The following is a 19,153-nucleotide window of genomic DNA, read 5'->3' as shown; positions in this document are numbered from 1 at the left end:
AGGCACAAAAGTTGGGCTATAAGAAGAACTCTATTAGAATATGAAGAAGGCTCACTTGAAAAAACAGCCCTTTACAAGTCTTTCTCAGCTAATTTTCCCTTTACTTTCTTTCATTTTCCTTCACTTTTCTAGTCCTGCTCCCTTTGAAAAAGAAAAACAAAAACAACAACAAAACACACCTTTATTTGGAGTTGAGAGCCTGTTGCCCTGATACATTAATTCAGACAGTGAATGATGGTTTCTTGAAGCAGAACTTGCAAAGTTACTACTTTGACTCTGTTATGGTTTTAGAACAAGTGATCTTTTTTCTGGCTTTGAAAGGAACACTGCATCTTAATTTCTTAATTTTTAAAAACATTGGTAAGTTTCTGGAGAGTATGAAATACAGTAGTTGGAATACATTTCTTAATTAGTAAAGAGCTTTCTTTGCCTTTTATGTTTTATATGAGGGGGAGCTGAAGGTTCCAATTGGTGTTAAGCAGAGACAGACTCTTCAAATGAACAAACACAAGATTGTAGTGGGAAGGAATATGTGAACTAACGAGTTGGAGTTGTTAAAGGAGACTCTAGCACAAGGGGTGTTTATACTGATGAGAACAACCAGTGATTACACACCAAACTAAAGATTGCAATCTGATTAAGCTCCCAAACACTTTAATTCAGAAATTACTGTTCCCTTAATATTGTTTTCCAAATTGTACATGTAGCTGACTGAAATATCAAGAATTTTAAAGTGTAGTGGTGAATATTTCCATCTTCTGAAATACTAAATTGGAATTTAAACAGCAAGCAAGCTTGGTAGCATCAGCTCTAAAAACAGTGTGGCCCTTGGTTTTGAGATGGCAGGCCCAGTTCAGAATTTTGTTGGCTTTTAGAATAGTTTAGGTTGGCAAGGAAATCTGGAGGTTATCTGATCCAGTCTCCCGTTCAGACAAGGCCAACACTGAAATTGCATCAGGCTATTCAGTGTCTTTTCCAGACCACTTTTAAAATGTTTTTGCGGATGGAGATTCCAGAACCTCTCTGCTTAATGTGTTCTTGTGCTGGACTGCACTCGCTGTGAAGCATTTTCTCCCTATGTTGAAGTGAAATCCCTCACTTGAGACTTGCTTGTTGACTTTGCTGCTCTTTTTTAGCACATATTAGCATGTCTCCATAGAAGGGCTAGAGTAGTACTCAAATTCTGTGGTCATCTGGGTTTAGGGCTGATTTCTATGAGACATAACGCTGTTCGTGGAATATTTGTTTAAATTCTTGAAATGACTTCCAATTTTGATAAGGCCACAAAACAGACAAAAGCGTAACATCTTTAAAAGAGACTGTTTAGGAGTTTGGATCCCTACATGTAGCTTCCTTCTATTCTTTTTAAGAATAGTCAGAACCATATTTTGAAGCCTTAGACTTGTACTAATAATAGGAAATGGAAAATAACTGGTTAACTGTTAATTTGAACATAGAGAGTTGTTGTGAACAGCTATTATGGGATGTATGAGGCAAAACTGAACTGTAAAGCTTGCATTAACTTCTCATTTGTTACAGACATCTTCTATACCTGTCCTCCACTGGCAGCTAACAGAGGCAAGTTATAGACTGGTTTGCCAGTCACTGAATCATTTTCAGGGTAATCTTTAGCTGATAGAGCAAGAGCAGGAAGCACAGTTCTTGACAACTACTCACACAATTATTTTGCCATGTTAACTTCTTTGATTGTGCATAGACTTGTAAAGAAAAAAAAAAGATTAGTGTGAATAGTATGGTACATGTGGTATGGAAGATAAATGTTCCAGTCTAAAACAAGTTGGGGAGACGCTCAAGCAGTTTGCTGGTATTGACAGAAAGAGGCTTTGTTTCATACCCATGATGCTGTCTGCATGGCTCTTCCCTGCCAGTTGTGTGCTGGCTCTGCCAGCTTGAGTAATTTTGACTTTCTGGTCCAGTTCAAGAGCAGTCAGCCTCTTCTGAGGGGGGAAAAGGTCTGATTTAGCAGAACTAATCATCACAATCAAACTTACCGTATTTGCTCTCTAAATCTATCAGAGATGCAGAGGTAATGTAGGCAGATAATGAAGAGAAGAAATGTATGCCATTTTAAGATTCCATTGCCCTTCCCAATTCTAGCCAAGAAGTACATGAGGATATATGTTCCAAAAGCAAATAGATGTGTGATTGTGCTGTTAAGTCATGGTTAAGTTGCAATGTTCTTCCTCAAAATTAAATTGTATTAGGCAACTGTTAATACACTAGTAAATACTGATTTTGCACGTTGGGGAGGAGGGAGTGCACTGGCCTTGAATGTGACAACTTTTAAGCTGTTATCTCAAAGAAACAATACTGTAGTGACAGACTGCCAATTTTGAAAGGATTTCACTACTTAAAATGTATTCTAGTGTTGCAAATGCTAATTGCAAGTAACTGGCAGTACTATAATAAATACAAGCTTAATTGTGATGAGACTGCTCATAAGAAAAATGTTTATTTATAGCAGCAGCAAACCTGCTTTCGATGCTGCCATATTACCTGGAAGGTCTGTCTATGGCTGTTACCTATTTGGGTGTTAGGGCTGGTGCTAACGTGCCTTGGTGCCCATGCTGCTATTGGAACATAGGCTTTTAATTCTACTTGTAAACCAGGGGTGTGCTGTGAACTTTAAGGTGGAGGGAAAGGAGTCATTCTGAGATTGGGATGCTTACTTTCACATACAGACATTCCTCTTTAGTTCAGGGTTATGGCATTGGTATATCTGAAGAAGTTGATGATTCTTCTAGATACCTTGTTAAAATTAGTTTTGTATTTGATGATAGCTTGTCTAACAGTTTCCATCTCCTGAGTAATCAAGAATGTTCTTGCAGAGTGCAGAATCGTACTAGAATTGGTCACGAGTGTTGTATTAGCCTACATCAGCCACAGCCACTGATGTCTGTCAGAGTGAGGAAGGACAGATGAGCTGTTTAGAGTTACCTACATAGCCTAGATTCATAAATAAGTATACTTATTTTAGATATTGCAATAGTGCAATAGAGGTTAAGCCTCTGTGGGCCACGACAAGCTTCTTGGCTTTTATGTGGCCAAAGAGTGGCAGGTCTGGCATGGGTGTCTTGCTAAATGTTTCTGGTTGGTAAGGATAACATTTACATATTGGTAAAACTGTGGTAGTGATACAGTGTGGCTTGACAAACACTTCTGTTGAAGGCAGGACTGGCATAAACTCCTAGCCTCTCCAATTTCAGTTCTTTGCCTCTTGTTTCTACCCCCTTCCCTCGTGTTGATTCAAGTATTCCTGTGGCTGCTGAACAAACCTGCCTGTGGAACTGATTTTGTTGAAAATTTGTATTTGAAAACCTAAGTATGTTTATTTTCTGGGTTGTTCAGCAAGATTTTTTTTTCCTGACCTAGTTTGATTAACAGAACCATAAGCACTTAGGTCTTACAATACAGAAGGCTGAGTAGAGGTGGAGATGAGGTATGTGGGGCCACTGATACAAAGGATAAATGATGTCTTTTTCTAGGTGAAACTGGCAACAAATAATGTCTGAGGAAGATAGCTTAACTTGATAACATTTAATAAAAGTCCAATGCTGAAATTTAAATATTCTTAATGATAAAGATCTTCAGCATATGGAATAACATGAAGTATATTTTAAAACATAGATAGGAATTTTTAAGTATTTCTTGGTTAAACAAATTGAATTGCACTGTAAACTTAAAATACTATGTTTCTATAATATATTACAGTAAAAAACCACTGCAGTTTATTCTCATCTATCACCGTGACAAATCTTGTAGAGTGAATGTGATGTAGTGGAATGTTACTAATAAACTATGCTAATCTTTCCAGTGTTGTATTTGACCCAGAGATTTTTAGTTAGTCAATGTGGTTTGGTGTCTGAAATGCAGAAGCTGACAACAGAGAGCTGACAGCCTTGAAAGTGTTTTTCTTCCCATGGAAATGAGAACATGCTATTTTACGCAGATAAGTTTGAAAGACAACTGTTTTTGTATTTCTTTAGAAAATGCAGAAAGAGTAGCAAGCAGCTATAGATCACCTAGGCATAGATGATTTATATGTGTGCTCATAACACAGGTAAAAAGGCCATTCAGGTGCTGGGGTGTCTTTTCCCCTCACCCTATAACTTGCATAGGGAAGAAGTTAGCTCTGAAATCACAGAAGTAAATAAATTTTCTTAGTTTGCCTGAGAGAGTAATACTGTTTCTTGACCAGAGTTTTTTTCATTAATATCTACATGGTTAATAAAAGTTTGGAGTAAATGAAGGATGCAGATTACAGCAGTTAATTATAATTAAATTTGACATCACTTCTTGAAGTCTGGCAATATGTATATGTTGATTTATTTTTAGGTGCTTGATAATTGTAATAAGAGTCTGCTGGAAACTGCTTACTCTGAAGGCCTTCAGAATAGGTTCATAAATAGTAGTGGCTTGTTTTGCATTTAGACTGCATGAAGTAAAATACTAAAAATACATCTCCAAGAGTTTCTAAGCAATAAAGTTTGGTTTAGTGTAGCTGATAGCTACTTGGCTGTAGCTGAGCAATCATTTAGTAGTATTTATATATTACGTTGTTATACTACTTTGTACTGTGTAAAATCCTGTAATATGAAGATCATCTGAGTTTTTTTATTAGATGGGTTTGGAAAGTTAAAAGTACTGTGAACTTACACCTTTAGGTATACACTGAATGCATTGATGCTAGTAATTTACATTTATTGTCTTACTTCTTTTCTAGTGAAGGTGCGGTTGTGTTTTTTTGTTTGTATGTTTAGGCTTATGGAGAAGTCTTTAATCCTTTCTTCTTCCTGTTGCTAAAATTCTGCTTTTTGAGTTGAACATGAATTATCTTAAATCATGCTGTCTGAACAATTTTATTTTTTCTAATTTGAAGAAGATAGCATGGAAGGTGTGGCTTTTGTAATCGAACCCAAGTTTTGTAGATGAGTGAAGAAGCTCAATAATGACTTCAGATAGGGTTTAATATACGGTAATTTTGTCATTAATAAAACTGAATATGCATAATGTGAGGGACATGTGTGCTGTCTGGATCTGATAACAGCTTACAGCTAAAGAGCATGTCTGCTACTCCAGAGCAAACTGATGTATAAAACCAGGGCTTCTTTATGGTACAGTGGCACGCGCTATTTCTTCCCCTGTGGCCCCAGTGTTGGCCAAAGTTCCTCACAATTCCCTCCTGATTTGTAGCTGTGCATTGTGTAGGGCTCTAGGTGGGGTCTCATAAGAGCAGAGTAGAAGGAGAGAATCACATCCCTCAACTTGTATGAGTATCTTTGTGATGTAATATTGAATCTAAATTAATAAGTTTATGCCATTTGAAGTGACAGTTCTTGAAGCTAGCTGAGATGTGTGCTTTGAGCTCAATAGTGCGTCAGTCCAAGGAATGTAGTGACAGTATGTCACTGTGTTCATGTTGTCAGTGAGGTGGGAGAGGTCTGGACATAAGATGTAGTTTGCTGAGCAGGTCTGTGGAGTCCAGTAAGTTTCCCTACTTCTTGAGGTTCTGAGAAGCAAATGTGAAAGCTTTCACACTTGGCTTTAGGTGAGGTTCTAGAGGTAGTATTTCCTTCCACCCTCCCCAAACTGAATTATTTTATTCTTTCATTACTCTAGGCAACAAAAACATTATGACTTGATTGTTCATTGGTTTGCATCAAGTTGCACAGGCACTTTGTCTGTTGGGTTTTGTATTCTCTTCCCCTCACCATTGAAACTTTTGGCTAAGAGTGCTCCTAAGTGCAGTGTTGTATTGGAGTATACATACAACTGAAGCATAGGAATGACATTTTGAGCATATATGAAATTCAAAAAAAAAAAAAGGACTTGGAAGTTGTGCTGTGCACAGTATGTTTTAATTCTTAAATATCTCCAAAAAGAATTTCTGAGTTGTCAGAAGATACACAATATTTTAAGCTGTAACAATATTATATTAATATTAAGCGCAGTTACAGAATTAATAATATTCACTTATAAGGGCAGACTCTCTCCTCATTTATGCTCTCATGGTTTGCAATTTTAATTTTTTTTTCCTGAAATTTGGCAGGGTAGCCAGAGGAGCTTTAATATAGTCTTTGACAGCAGTATGACTGCTTGAATAGACTGCCTAATTTAGAGAATTATCCACGTGCTTGTTTATTACTGATGAGTATTGCTAAAGTGATTGAAGAAAAAAAGGATGTTGTTTTTAAATAAGGCCATTTGTATGTTCTGTAGGCAAAACAGCAATATGAATGGATATTTTTCTGTACTTAATTGTCTCTTGTTGTGAATTGTAGATGTATTGTATACACTTTGGCTGCAGACATTTAGTAGTTGTCAGATTTAAGCTCATGCAGTTTTTTAAAATTTACTGTACAGCATATGGATCTTGTACAAAATTTCATTATGAAATGCTTAATGGAGTTTATTTAGTACAAGCATGCATGCTGTAGGACACTTGCATATTTTGTTATTTTTCATTTCCAGCTAGGCAAGCACGAATGGAAATGGAAAAGAACACCTCTGTGTCTATTATTTTTTTTTCTGTATGGTTTTTCTTGGTCATTGTTTTGGTCGGTTGGTATATCTCATTCCTAATACCATAGTTAAGGCTCCTCATTGGTCAAAAAGAGGCATCATTTCTGTTACTTTTCATTTGATGATGCTCTGCTTCAAATTGTGTTGGTCCTTCCATTAATATAACTAACACTCAATTCTACCCACCTGCGTACTTAATGCTATGAAATGGCTATAGCTCAGGGAATTAGTTGCGATATTATTGGTAATGGGAAAAATAGGGATGGTGTGAGATCTGCAGAGAGGAATGTAGGGACACTGCTATACGGAGTAGACAGTGTGGGGTCACTTGAGTTCTGCGGTCCTGTGTTGTGGAAAGACTGGATAGCTTCTGCTCTGTGTTGGACTCGAGGACTTTGTTTAGATGGGGCATAAGCATCTCTGTGCTTTTTGTGGTGTCAGGATGATTGTCCAGTCTGGAATGAGTGAGATCTTTACCAAGCTGAAGCTAGAACTCCTTTGGTGTGTCTCACTGCATTTCTCAGTGCTCTCTCTTCTGCAGATAGGTGCAGGGAGCTCTGTCAGGGCTGTTCTCTGTAGTATGAAGCCAGGTATGATCAGGCAAGGTTGGCTCAGGTTCTGCAAGGAAGTCATTCTGTGCTTTGGGAAATGAGCTTTCTCTAGAGACAAGATAACTGCTTTAGCGTTGTGCTTTCTTTCTCTATTTTTTTTTTTTGAGATGAGATAATCTGCTTATAAATAATGACTGAGTTGACTGTACAGTATCTTTTAGAAAAAGTCTCAGGACTGAGAGATCATGAGCAATTGCACAGTTTCTGCAGGCTGTTTCATCAAAGAGGATGAACAAATGGGAAGAAGACTTTAAGCAATAGAAGTAACAGGATTCAGAAAGGAAAATTGAGAAGGACTCAATTGGAGGCTGTCTGAATCACACTCTTGCACAAAGATATTCCAGAATCATGTTTGTATTTGCTAAATGTAAATTGTTTAATATTATGTTGTCTTAAGACAGCTTTAACTATTCTTAAATGGAATTTAACTTGTGATATTGTAGGGAATATTTGGAAACTTTTCAATGAAAATGTTTCAAAATCAGTCTTAAAAATATCCCTAGCTTTTCTGTTCTACAACCTTAGCTGCAAATCCCATACAAAATCATTTAATGAAAATGTACAGGCTTTTTTTTTTTTTTTCCCTTATGTAGTAAAGTGTAGTTCGCAGCTTAGATTTGCATACAAATGTGAACTGCAGAAATTGTAGGTGATTTGGAAAAGGTTTTCCTTACACACAGGTACTAGTGCAAATGAATGAAGAGTAGGTTTGAGAGAGCACCTTTACAAGTCCTGGGTTTGCTCCAGAAGCCAAGTTTACATTGATGGTTCTCTGAAGTCTTTTAGTTCTCTAAATTACCTCCATCCCTGAAAGAAGGTATACAGTATCCTTCTGTAAGAATCCATCTTTGTCTGATATTTTTTTTCCTCTTCTATATATATTAGCCCAGTTTCTCAGGCTTAGCTTCTGCATAGTTTTTTTTGTTTTTTTTGGTGGACCTTCTAGCTGGTGCTAATAAAGTATCATAGATAATTCCTATAGTCCTAATATGAAGATGCACCATGGGAATTAATTAACTCTGTCCTCTGTGAAAATGCATTAATATTTCCCCCTGAGACATGGGGACAAAAGAAACAATTACTCTTACTGCGGTATATCTGTTAAAATGTAATATAATTCTACTTTAGAGATGTTCAACTGCCCAGAAACTTGCAAGCCAAGTGAACCATATTTGTAAAACTGCTGCTAAAAAAAGGAACAATAATTGAAAACAGATTTCTTTCAAAATTGATATTATACAACCCTGTATCCATAACACTTTTTCTTAGCTGTATTTTTTGTTTAACATATACATGTGTATTCTTCCTTTCTACTCAGTGCTTTTTGTCTTACTATGGACTTGCCATTTAAAGGACATTTCTAATTTGTTTGTACATATTTGACTTAATGTATTGTGTGTATCCCACTGATCTTTGCACATTAACATTATTACTTTATCTTGAAATGTTTCTTACTGTTGTTTATATGAAGTTGTAGCATATTTCTTTATTTTCTAGGATTTGCTTTATCTGGTACCTTCAATACTAAATTCGTTGTCCATGTTGTGCCTCAGATAGCAGCTTGAAACTAGTGATAGTGTTTTTAAAATTCATTTGTTATCAGATGAATGATCTGTGTGTAGTATTTTGAAAGGAAGCATTTGTTTTGTAAAGTATGAATTATTTTTCTTCTCATTTTAGCACACCATGTAACCATGATGTTCATTACTGGGTAAATTGAATATACTTGTTTATTAGATGGAGATATTTCTCTCTGGTTTTAGACTCCAATTTTGGGGACTTCTGAGGCAGTATTTCAGATCTGTGATAAAATAAACAGAATTCCCATCATTCTATTATTATTAACCTAATTATATATGGTTTCCATGCAGATATACTTCTGATTAGGGCTTATCTGGCAATTTAAGTTAAGTTGAGAATGCTTTTTTAAGACCTGAATCATTTATGATTTTGCAAAAATCTAAAATTGAATGGACTGTGCTGAATGCAGTATTAAAGTAAACATAAGTTGTGTTTTGTCCTGTTTTTAATGGGATGTGCTACTTTAGTGTTGTCAGCTGAGGTTTTATTTATCTTTTTAATTCCTTCATACTTCTTACATGTCTTTTGGCTGAACCCTAACTGAGACAATTTTGATATTCTATGTTACCTAAAAATTGAGATTGCCTTTCCATTATTTATCGTGTCTGATTTATTTCCAGTTAAAGGGATGTTTTTCCATATTTTTCCTTTGCTTAGTTTAGCATATAATACAATGCATTTACTTTTTTTTCCATAATGCTTTTATGCCATTCTCTAATCAATATAGTGCATTTTGAATCACCGATCCTTTTCACTGTGCTCTAACATGAATGGATTGTGATTTTTCACTTTAATTATCTTTAACCTCTTTCTCCTGTAGTCACTTGTGTTGTGGTAAATGAAATACAGGTAGATTCTACCTGCTGCCTTGAGGCATGGAAACATATCAGCTGTGTTTGACTCCTTTGCTCTAGGTTGACCTCTCCCTTCTAGTTTACTGTCCTCCCCTTTGTGTAAGTCGGGTTCTCTTGCATTATGGGAAACATCATTTATGCCTTGCCTTTTTTTCCCTTGAAGGATACTTCCTATGATTTGGGTTAGCAATTTTGCTGTTTGTTTTCAATCTCAACCTGAATATCCTGTATGTTTTCTTCCAAAATATTAATCTCTTGTGTACAAATATGTGTGAAGCTCTTAGACTTTTTACTCAATGATTACATTGTAATCATTAGAAATTAATGTAAATTACGGCATAGTATTGAGAACAAACAGGATCTGCACTGATTTTTCTTTTCAAGATTATCACGAGTTCTTGTAGAACTCAAATCCACTCGGTACAAAACTGCTGAAAATTGAGCTCTACCTACAAAGATCAAGTATTTACTTGTGACTGACAGATGTGGAGTGGTATGGTGTGGCAGAAGTGGCACTGGGCATTTGATTCAAGCCTGAAGAATGCATTTCTGTTCATCTTTACTTATATTGTACCTTGATAATAAAGGCTAGAATTGTTTCTGCTCAAATTGATTATGCTCGTTTGAGAAAGCATTTTTCTTGGGCAACTGGACACTTAAGCCTTTCAGCCTCTGATGGCTATTGTGAGCTGTTCAGTGAAATATAGGTTTTGTTACAGTGTAACTCTGGAGAGGAAGTAAGTCTTCAGTGTAGTAGTGGCTTTGTTTATGAATGCTGTCAAAAGAGTTGTCAGCATGGGTGCAGTATATGGTCCTTGATTTTGAAAAATGCTGAGCAGATTTACATGTTCCAGCAGTTTCTGTAATATAAAATACAACTTCAGTGCCAATGGTCGTGAAACATAAAAATGAAGCACTTGGTACTAGCTGGGTGATCAGTAAAAGTAGAATCTGTGTCCTGTTTGCAAACAGCTGGACAGTTCAGTTGTTCATATTGTACCTGAGAAAAGAGTGAGGTCTGTCTCAAAACTTATGTATGTCTGAATTTCTAGAACTCCTTGGCAATTGAGTGGCTGACAAGGAAGACTGTACTTGGTACATCTGTGCACTCGAAATCTACTCTAGAAGCCTACTGCAGGGTTTACTATCTTAATGACCCTTCCTGTGAGGAGGGGAATATTTGTCTGTCTTGAACATTGCTGCCCAGAATCTAATTTACAAGACTGCTTGTATGGATTCTAACCTATCTCTTTGCAGTGGGGAGTTTGATTTGTTCTGCTTTACTCCTTTAAATACATCGGGTACTTTTATTTATGTAGGTATTAGGAGTGCTTAAACCAAATGTGAATGGTCCCCATGATTTGTAACTTAGATTACTTTCCTTCAGTGTCTATCACTGATTCTTAATTAAAATTACTTTTTCCAGTGTCTATCACTTACATGTCTTTTGGTTGAACCCTAACTGAGACGATTTTGATATTCTATATTACCTAAAAATTGAGATTGTGTATCCATTATGTATCGTGTCTGATTTATTTCCAGTTAACGGTGGAAATGGTGGTGGTGGTTGTTACTTAGACTGGGATGGTGTTTCAAGTGTACGATTGAAAGGAATTAAGTATGTTAGGTATTAAAGGAATATCTCTATCCAGCTTTTCCCATTGCTCTAACTTCCTTTGTAAGCAGAGGGGATGGGTTTGGTAGTATTAATATGATGTTGTCTCTTGCAGCATAATCATGGGTCAAACCGGAAAAAAATCTGAGAAGGGACCAATTTGTTGGCGAAAGCGTGTGAAATCAGAATATATGAGACTGAGGCAGCTCAAGAGGTTCCGACGTGCAGATGAAGTAAAGGTATGTCATCTTTTGGTTAGATTGTTTAAAAATTGATATCAAAATCAATTTTCTTCTGAAGTATGAGTTGGATTGACTATGAAAGTTGTCGTACAGTTAACAACTGCAATAACAGTTTTATGGAATATTTTGTTAACATACTGAATCTTATCTCAACTCTGATATTGCAAGTAGGTGTGATTGATTTGTATATGATTGAATTAAGTGTGCAAAGTATCAGAAGAGACTGGAGAGCAAATATGGCAGTTCCTTTAGCTACCTACTCTTTCTGATTCTCTTTAGAATTTAAGTCCATGTTAAACCTGTAAGGCTCTAAATGTGAGAACTTGGTTTCAGTCAAAGAAAGGGATAACAATCTATTATATTATATATATATATATATATATTATATATTATAATTATTATAATATATATTACAATTATATTATTATAATATATTAATATATTATATATTATATAATATATATGTGTGTGTATATATATAATGTATGTGTGTATATATATAATGTATATGTGTATATATATAATATAATTGTTATCCCTTTCTAATCTATTATAGATTGTTACACTTAAGCAAAACTGGGCCAGTTCAGTGTTGAGCAGCTTCTTAAATTTTTTGGTTTTAGTATATGTTATGCCTTAAGATGTTAGATTAGTTCATAGTCTTTGATTTATTTGTAATGTTTACAATTGTGATTAATTTTTAGAGTATGTTTAATTCTAATCGTCAGAAGATACTGGAAAGAACTGAAATATTAAATCAAGAATGGAAACAACGTAGGATACAGCCTGTACACATCATGACTTCTGTGAGCTCATTGCGCGGGACCAGGGAGGTTGGTTAACATGTGTTGTGGTAATTCCCCTTACAAGGTTGTTAGCATGTTTTAATTTTATTACAGTAAATTTGGCTGTTCTTTTAATTTTTTTTACCAGCTTGATATGACTTTGCAACTAAACAATTTTCTTACAAGTAAAGGATTTATTTATCCATCAGATAACTTCTATCAGATGACTTCTGTCTGGAAATTATGAAATAGCAGGCTACTAAGCTTTGAGTGTCCCACAAGCCCAAAACTTCTGATAATATGTGGCTTGTACTTCAGCATCCTTTAATCAAATCATTTTGTCTCACTCTCACTGATACTAGGAGTCTAATGTTGCTTCTATCAGAGTTGATCCCCTGTGGTACAAATGACTAGTTACTTTAGTTCTTACTAAGTTAAAACACATGAAAGGTGTGAACATAACTATTTGAAGAAGTCTTCTTTATACTTAGAGTTGTTCAAACACACAGGTTCTGAAAGGAGTTGATACACCATTATGTTGCATATTCAGACTAAACACTAGATTTGTGAAAAAAGCTTCCATGATTCTGATGCTGAGTTAAACACCTAAATTGGCTGTCATGTTGGTAGCTGAAATAGTGGTTGGAGTCCACTCCAGCTTCCAACATTCACCCCAGCTTAATTTATCTTGTTTGTCAGTTGCTCTTTAGACACTTCAGACTTAACCAGTTTGAGGATGCTTCATGTGTAATTATCTGAAAACCTAACTCTTCTCATTAGACTGAGAATGAAGACATTACTGCATACAGGTTTATAAAAAGAAAAAGCAACACCTTCCTATTCAAGGAAATTTGTCAGGCTTTCCTTTTCCTAAAATTTTAGAGGGAAGCTGATTTTCTTTATAGCATAGAGGTGCATTTGTGTGCCTGACTGTTTTCCTTTAAGCATGATTGAATGTGCAGCTCTCATGTACAGCTCTACGCCTATTATATGGCACTGTGGGATCAGAACCTCTCCTAATAACCGAGAGGCATACATCCAGTTTTCATTTTTTTTGATAGAAGATCATGTCTCACCATTCCTCTATTGCTCTTTTTTTTTTTTGTAGCTTGATTTACTATTCTTTTATTTTACTCTTTTGCCTGAATTGATTTCTTGCCTGAATTGATGGAGCACACTAATTACTGCATTCAAAACCAGTCTGCCTCCATGAATTAGAAGAACTCTACTACTTGATTTAAGATTGCTATAATTCATAGTGGGAGAAGTGAAAGAAAGTAGTATGGGAGGTGTTGAAAGATTACTTAAGTCTTTTTCTTTCTTAATATGCTAAATTTCTTCAAAGAGTTGTATAGGATAATGGCTAGAAATTAAGTTACTTGATTGAAAGGATTTGAGAAACTTGATGTTCTTGATGAAGTCTGTAGGGCATTGCTGATGATGTAGGTTTCTTCCAGTCCCTAGTGCAGTTAGCATCAACAAGAGACAATACCACATATAATATGTGGTAGCCTAATAAACATCAAGCTGAGTTCCATACCTAAATAATGGGGGAACATAATGGACTTCGTACTAAACACCTTGAGTCATTTTGACACAGTCTGAGATTTCTAGTTCCAACGGTAAAAGTAATGATTTTTGTGTTTTTCTTTAAATGAAAGATATGCTAGAAGGCTGCTAGCTAGAAAACTAAATATTAACCTGAAATGGCAATAAAGCACTATCATAGCACAGTGTCTTGAGTGTATTGATATACACAGCAGAAATCTAACTTCATTGCCTGCATATTTAAAAATAAAATAAAAAACCTGGCTTGTATCATTCTACTGGGGTACTGTCTCTGTATGCTGTTTGTTATATTACTTTGTGTATTTCTTTAGAAATGTGAAGCTCTGTTCATCTTTCCCTTCTGGAAAGGAGAAAGATCTTTTGTCTCCACTTCCTTTTTTCCTTTCAGGTAGCTATGATAGCTGTTCTACGTTCCTTCCTTGTTGTACTTTACCTAGCATTGTATTTTCCTATCTGCTTTGGCTTGTAACATTTTTTAGGAGTTTTTCGTACTGCTGTTCAACTACTTGAGAAGATCTCATCTGTATCTCTGTATCTGTTATCTGTTGAATTGATGCAAGAATAACCTAGAAGTTGTTTTGTATTTCTGTGGTATGTTTATTCTTCGGAGGCTGCATACACATTAGAATTTCAAAAAAAAAAAAACAAAAAAACAAACAAACAAAAAAAAAAACCACAAAACCAACTCATTGACATGTCCAGAGTTGCACAGTAAGATGTTAATTTTCCTCTGCTCTTTGTAAACAGTGACTATAATCAAAGATTTGGCTATAGTGTAAAGATATGCAGACAGTAATGGGTAAGCAGGACAGGAGTTAACAAGGCATATATGAAGTATCAATTTCCATAAGATGTCTTGATGTCATTAAAATAAAATTTTATTTTTTAACGTGTATCATACATGATTTCTGCAGTGTATTGATCTAAAGCCAAGGGAATTTTCATCTGCCTGCGATGGCTTCAGTAAATACTCTTAAGACCAGTGTAGCAGCAAAAGGTACTAAATCTGTTCTGAGGTACAAAAAATGGCTTATGGCAAGCTGAATAGTCTGAATAAAATACTAAGTATCTAACACAGTCACTTTAGTATTATGTGGAGGAAAAAAAACCACCTCATGTTCTATTGACAGAGGTATTAACACAAATAATTCCTGCATCTTTTTTCTTGTGAAACCTGGTTTATTATGCCATACAAATCTGAAGCATTTCTCAAAGGCAGGTCTAGCGAATTTTGACAAACACTTACCATTTTGTTCATTGTAGAGTGATTTCTGTGTGTTTTTTTTCCCCCTGAAATTGCTATGTAAGTGTAATTTTAACCTTTTATTTCAGTGTTCTGTTACCAGTGACATAGATTTTCCAAAACAAGTCATCCCACTAAAGACTCTCAATGCTGTTGCTTCTGTGCCTATAATGTATTCTTGGTCACCTCTTCAACAAAATTTTATGGTAAGTTTAAAAAGGTGGTGCAAGGAGAAATGTATGGTGAAAAGAGAGGGGATTAGTTTTAGAAATAAAACACTAAAGGTATTACTAATAAAAAAAATGGTATTAAAGGTATTTTTTTTTTTTACTAATAAAAAAGGTATTACTAATTGCAGACTAAACCTGTGTTCTTAATGACCTTCAGTATCTCTACAACCTTGCTGTAAAGAAAGCTGTACTGTATTTAATTTCATCATAATGGTTTGGGTTGGAAGGGACCTTTTAAAGATAATCAAATTCCAACCCCTCTACACTTTTCACTAGATCAGATTGTTTTGGGCCCCATCCAACCTGGCCTTGAACACCTCCAGGGATGGGGCATCCACAGCTTCTCTAAGCAACTTGTTCCAGTGTCTCACCACCCTCTGGGAGAAGAATTTCTTCCGAAAGTCTAATGTATATCTCTCCTTTTTTTAGTTTAAAACCCTTACCCCTTGTTCAATCGCTACTCTCTGACAAAGAGCTCCTCTCCAACTTTCTTATGGGCCCACTTTAGGTACTGGAAGAGAGCCTTCTCTTCTCCAGGCAGAACAACCTCAACTCTCAGCCTTCCTTTATAGGTGGAAGAAGAGGTGCTCCAGCCCTCTGATCATCCTCATGACCCTTCTCTGGACTTGTTCTAATAGGTCCATGTCTTTCTTGTGCTGGGGGCCCCAGAGCTGAACATAGTATTTCAGGTGTGGTTTCACAGGAGCAGAGTAGAGAGGGAGAATCACCTCCCTTAACCTTCTGCTCATCCATCTTTTGATGCAGCCCAGGGCCCAGTTGGCTTTCTGGGCTGGAAGTACACATTTCTGGCTCATGTTGAACATTTTGTCAACCAACACCCCAAAGTCCTTCTCCCCAGGGCCATTCTCAATCCATTTTCCACCCAGCCTATATTTGCGCTTGGGATTGCCCTAGCCCAGATGCAGGACTCTGTACTTGGTCTTGTTGAATTTCATGAGGTTTATACAGGCCCACCTCTTGAGGCTGTCCAGGTCCCTCTGGATGGCATCCCTTCCCTCTAGTGTGACAACTGCAGCATGCAGCTTGGTGTTGCTGGCAGACTTGCTGAGGGTGAACATGAATCCACTGTCTGTGTTGCCAGCAAAGATGTTAAACAGTGGTGGTCCTAATACTGACCCTCTGAGGAACAACACTAAGCACTGATCTCCACTTGAACATTGACTATTTTAATTGCAACCATCCAGCCAATTCATTACCCACTGCGTTGTCTGTCCATAAAATCCATGTCTCTCCAATTTAGAGACAAGGATATCATGGGGGACAGTGTCAAATGCTTTGCACAAGTCCAGGTAGATGTCAGTTGCTCATTCCCTGTCCATTCATGCTGTAGCCCCATTGTAGAAGGCCACCAAGTTTATCAGGCATGGTTTGCCCTTTGTGAAGCCATGCTGGTTGTCACCAACCACTTCATTGTTCATGGTCCTTAGTGTAGCTTCCTGGAGGAACTGCTCCATGATCTTTCCAGGCACAGAGGTGAGACTGATTGTCCTGTAGCTCCCCGTGTCTTCTCCTCCCCTCCCTTTTTAAAAGGGGTTATGTTTCCCATTCTCAGTCACTGGGAATTTCACTGTGCTGCCATGACTCCTCAAATAGGATGGACAGTGGCTTAGCAGCTACATCTGGCAGTTTCTTCAGGGCCTTTGGATGCATCTCATCAGGTCCCATGAACTTTTGTACTTTTACATTCCTTAAATTGTCTTGAACATAGTCTTCTCTTACAGCAGGCAGTTCACAATTCTCCCTGTCCCTGCCTTTGCTTTCTGGGACTTGGGCTGTGTGGCTAGAGTTCTTGTGGGTGAAGTCTGAGGCAAAAAAAAAAAAAAGTCATTGAGAGCTCCAGCCTTCTCCATATTCTAGGTAACCAGGTCTTATGTTTCCTTCTGGAGGGGGCCCGCAATTTTCCTAGTCTTCCTTTTATCACTGACATACCAATAGAAGTCTTCCTTGTTACCCTTGACGTCCCTGGCCAAATTTAATTTTAAAAGGGTTTTGATATTAACCTGATCCGTGGCTGCTCAGAAAATGTGTCTGTATCCCTGCCAGGCTACCTGTCCTTGCTTCCATTCTCTGTAGGACCCTTTTTCTGCTTGAGTTTGGCCAGGAGCTCTGTTCATCTATGTAGGCCTCCTGGTGTTTTTGCCCGACTTCCTCTTTGCTGGGATGCATCACTCCTGAGTTTTGCAGAGGTGATCCTTGAGTATTAACCAGCTTTCTTGGGCTCCTCTTCCCTTCAGGGCTTTGTTGCATGGCATTCTACCAAGCAGACCCCTGAAGAGGTCAAAGTCTGCTCTCAAAAGGTCCAGGCTAATGAGCTTGCTGTGCTCCATCCTCACAGTCCTTTGAATGCAAAAGTGCACCATTTCATGGTCACAGTAGCTACAGCTGCCCTTGACCTTCATGTTTCCCACCAGCCCATCCATGTTGGTGAGAATGAGGTCTGGCACAGCGCCTCTCCTCCTTGCTTCCTCTGTCACTTGGAGAAGGAATTTGTCATTCATGTGTTCCAGGAACTTCCTGGATTGCCTGTGCCCTGTTGTGCTGTCCCTCTAACAGATAGTGGGGTGGTTGAAGTACCCCATAAGAACCGGGGCTTGCAAATGTGAGGCTGCTTCTATCTTGTCTAGAGAGGGCTTCATCTGCTTGTTCTTCCTGATCTGGTGGCTTGCAGCAGACCCCCACTATTTTGTCCCTGCCTTCCCCTAATCCTGCCCCACAAGCTCTGTCTGCTCCTCATCTGTCCCCAGGCAGAGCTCCTTGCACTCCAGCTGCTCACTGACGTAGTGTGGTGCCCACTCCTTGTTTCCCATGTCTGTCCTTCCTAAAGAGCCTATATCCTTCACAGCCATCCTGCCACATCCTCATATTGCCAATGAGGTCATGGCCGTGCAGGCTCTGGACATCTATTATTGACACCAACATCAGACTGGGAGGAGTGGGATGGGCTGAGGTTCCCCTCCCCTGGCAACTTTAGTTTTAGCCCTCTTCACCAGCTTGGCAAACCTCACGCCACAAATGCTCTTCCCCGTCTCTGACAGGTGGACCCCATTAGCCCCCAGCAGACCAGGTTTCTCAAAGCCAGTCCCATGCTCCCCCAGTTTTGGCACCAGTCCTGTAACCATCTGTTGATTTGACAGATTCAATTGGCCCTTTCAAACCACTTCTCTCTGACTGGGAGGACTGATGAAAAAACTACCTGAGCTCCTGAGTCCTTCACTGCTGCTCTCAGGGCTCTGTAATTCCTCTTAACACTCCTCACGCAGCTCCTGGCTGCATCACTGATGCTCATGTGAAACAGCAACAATGAATAATGGTAGTTAGCATCCAAGGCTTGGCAGCCTCTTGGTGACATCCCTGATATGAGCCCCTGGTAAGCAGCAGACTCCTCAAGAGTAGGTCAGGTTAGCAGATGGATGCCTCTGTACTTCTCTCTCAGATGAGAGTCATCTGCTATTATCATCTGTAGCCTTTTCTTAGGTGCACTGTATTTAATATAATGAGAAATATTTTCTGAGGGATGTGACTGTCCTTATGTAAGACAGGTGACCAACATACCTGTAGCAGAATAATAATTCTTACATACTAAAGAGATCTCAGTCCTGAAGTAGTCTCCCAATGTAATGGTGATTTTATATAGCAACTGGAGTTTAGACTTTTTTTCTAATTAGCCTTACTGTATATGCAAGCTGTAATGTTAGATTTCTGATAAAGGTGTTTGACTTACTTGAAAGGCTTAGCTTATTACAAATCTTTGTCACAGCATCTTGTATACAATGGCTTTTGCTGAAATGGTTATGATGATAATCACAGCAAAGCAATTTAAATAACCAGTTTTATCAGTATAAGTACAGAGTCCTTCCAC

At 37.7% G+C, this 19,153-nt stretch overlaps 1 protein-coding gene across 9 annotated transcripts in view; it reads left to right on the top strand.

The window, feature by feature from the left end:
* The window catches only part of EZH2 (enhancer of zeste 2 polycomb repressive complex 2 subunit), a 56,833-nt gene that overhangs the window by 10,121 nt on the left and 27,559 nt on the right, over positions 1-19,153 (top strand). For 5 of the 9 annotated variants that reach the window (XM_027451305.3, XM_013091872.3, XM_013091870.4 and 2 more), the window contains 3 exons: positions 11,320-11,443; positions 12,151-12,279; positions 15,133-15,249. In XM_027451305.3, the coding sequence (XP_027307106.1) occupies positions 11,327-11,443; positions 12,151-12,279; positions 15,133-15,249 (363 nt within the window). In that variant the 5' untranslated portion in view covers positions 11,320-11,326. Of the gene's footprint in view, positions 1-11,319; positions 11,444-12,150; positions 12,280-14,111; positions 14,189-15,132; positions 15,250-19,153 lie in introns of those variants that run through there. The other 4 variants (XM_072033316.1, XM_005011277.5, XM_013091871.4 and 1 more) reach the window with 2 other exon arrangements.

This window comes from Anas platyrhynchos, chromosome 2 (genome assembly GCF_047663525.1).
Source record: "Anas platyrhynchos isolate ZD024472 breed Pekin duck chromosome 2, IASCAAS_PekinDuck_T2T, whole genome shotgun sequence".
In the NCBI taxonomy this organism is placed as follows: domain Eukaryota; kingdom Metazoa; phylum Chordata; class Aves; order Anseriformes; family Anatidae; genus Anas; species Anas platyrhynchos.
Note: the sequence above shows the minus strand (reverse complement) of the source record. Positions and strands in the feature narration are given on the sequence as shown.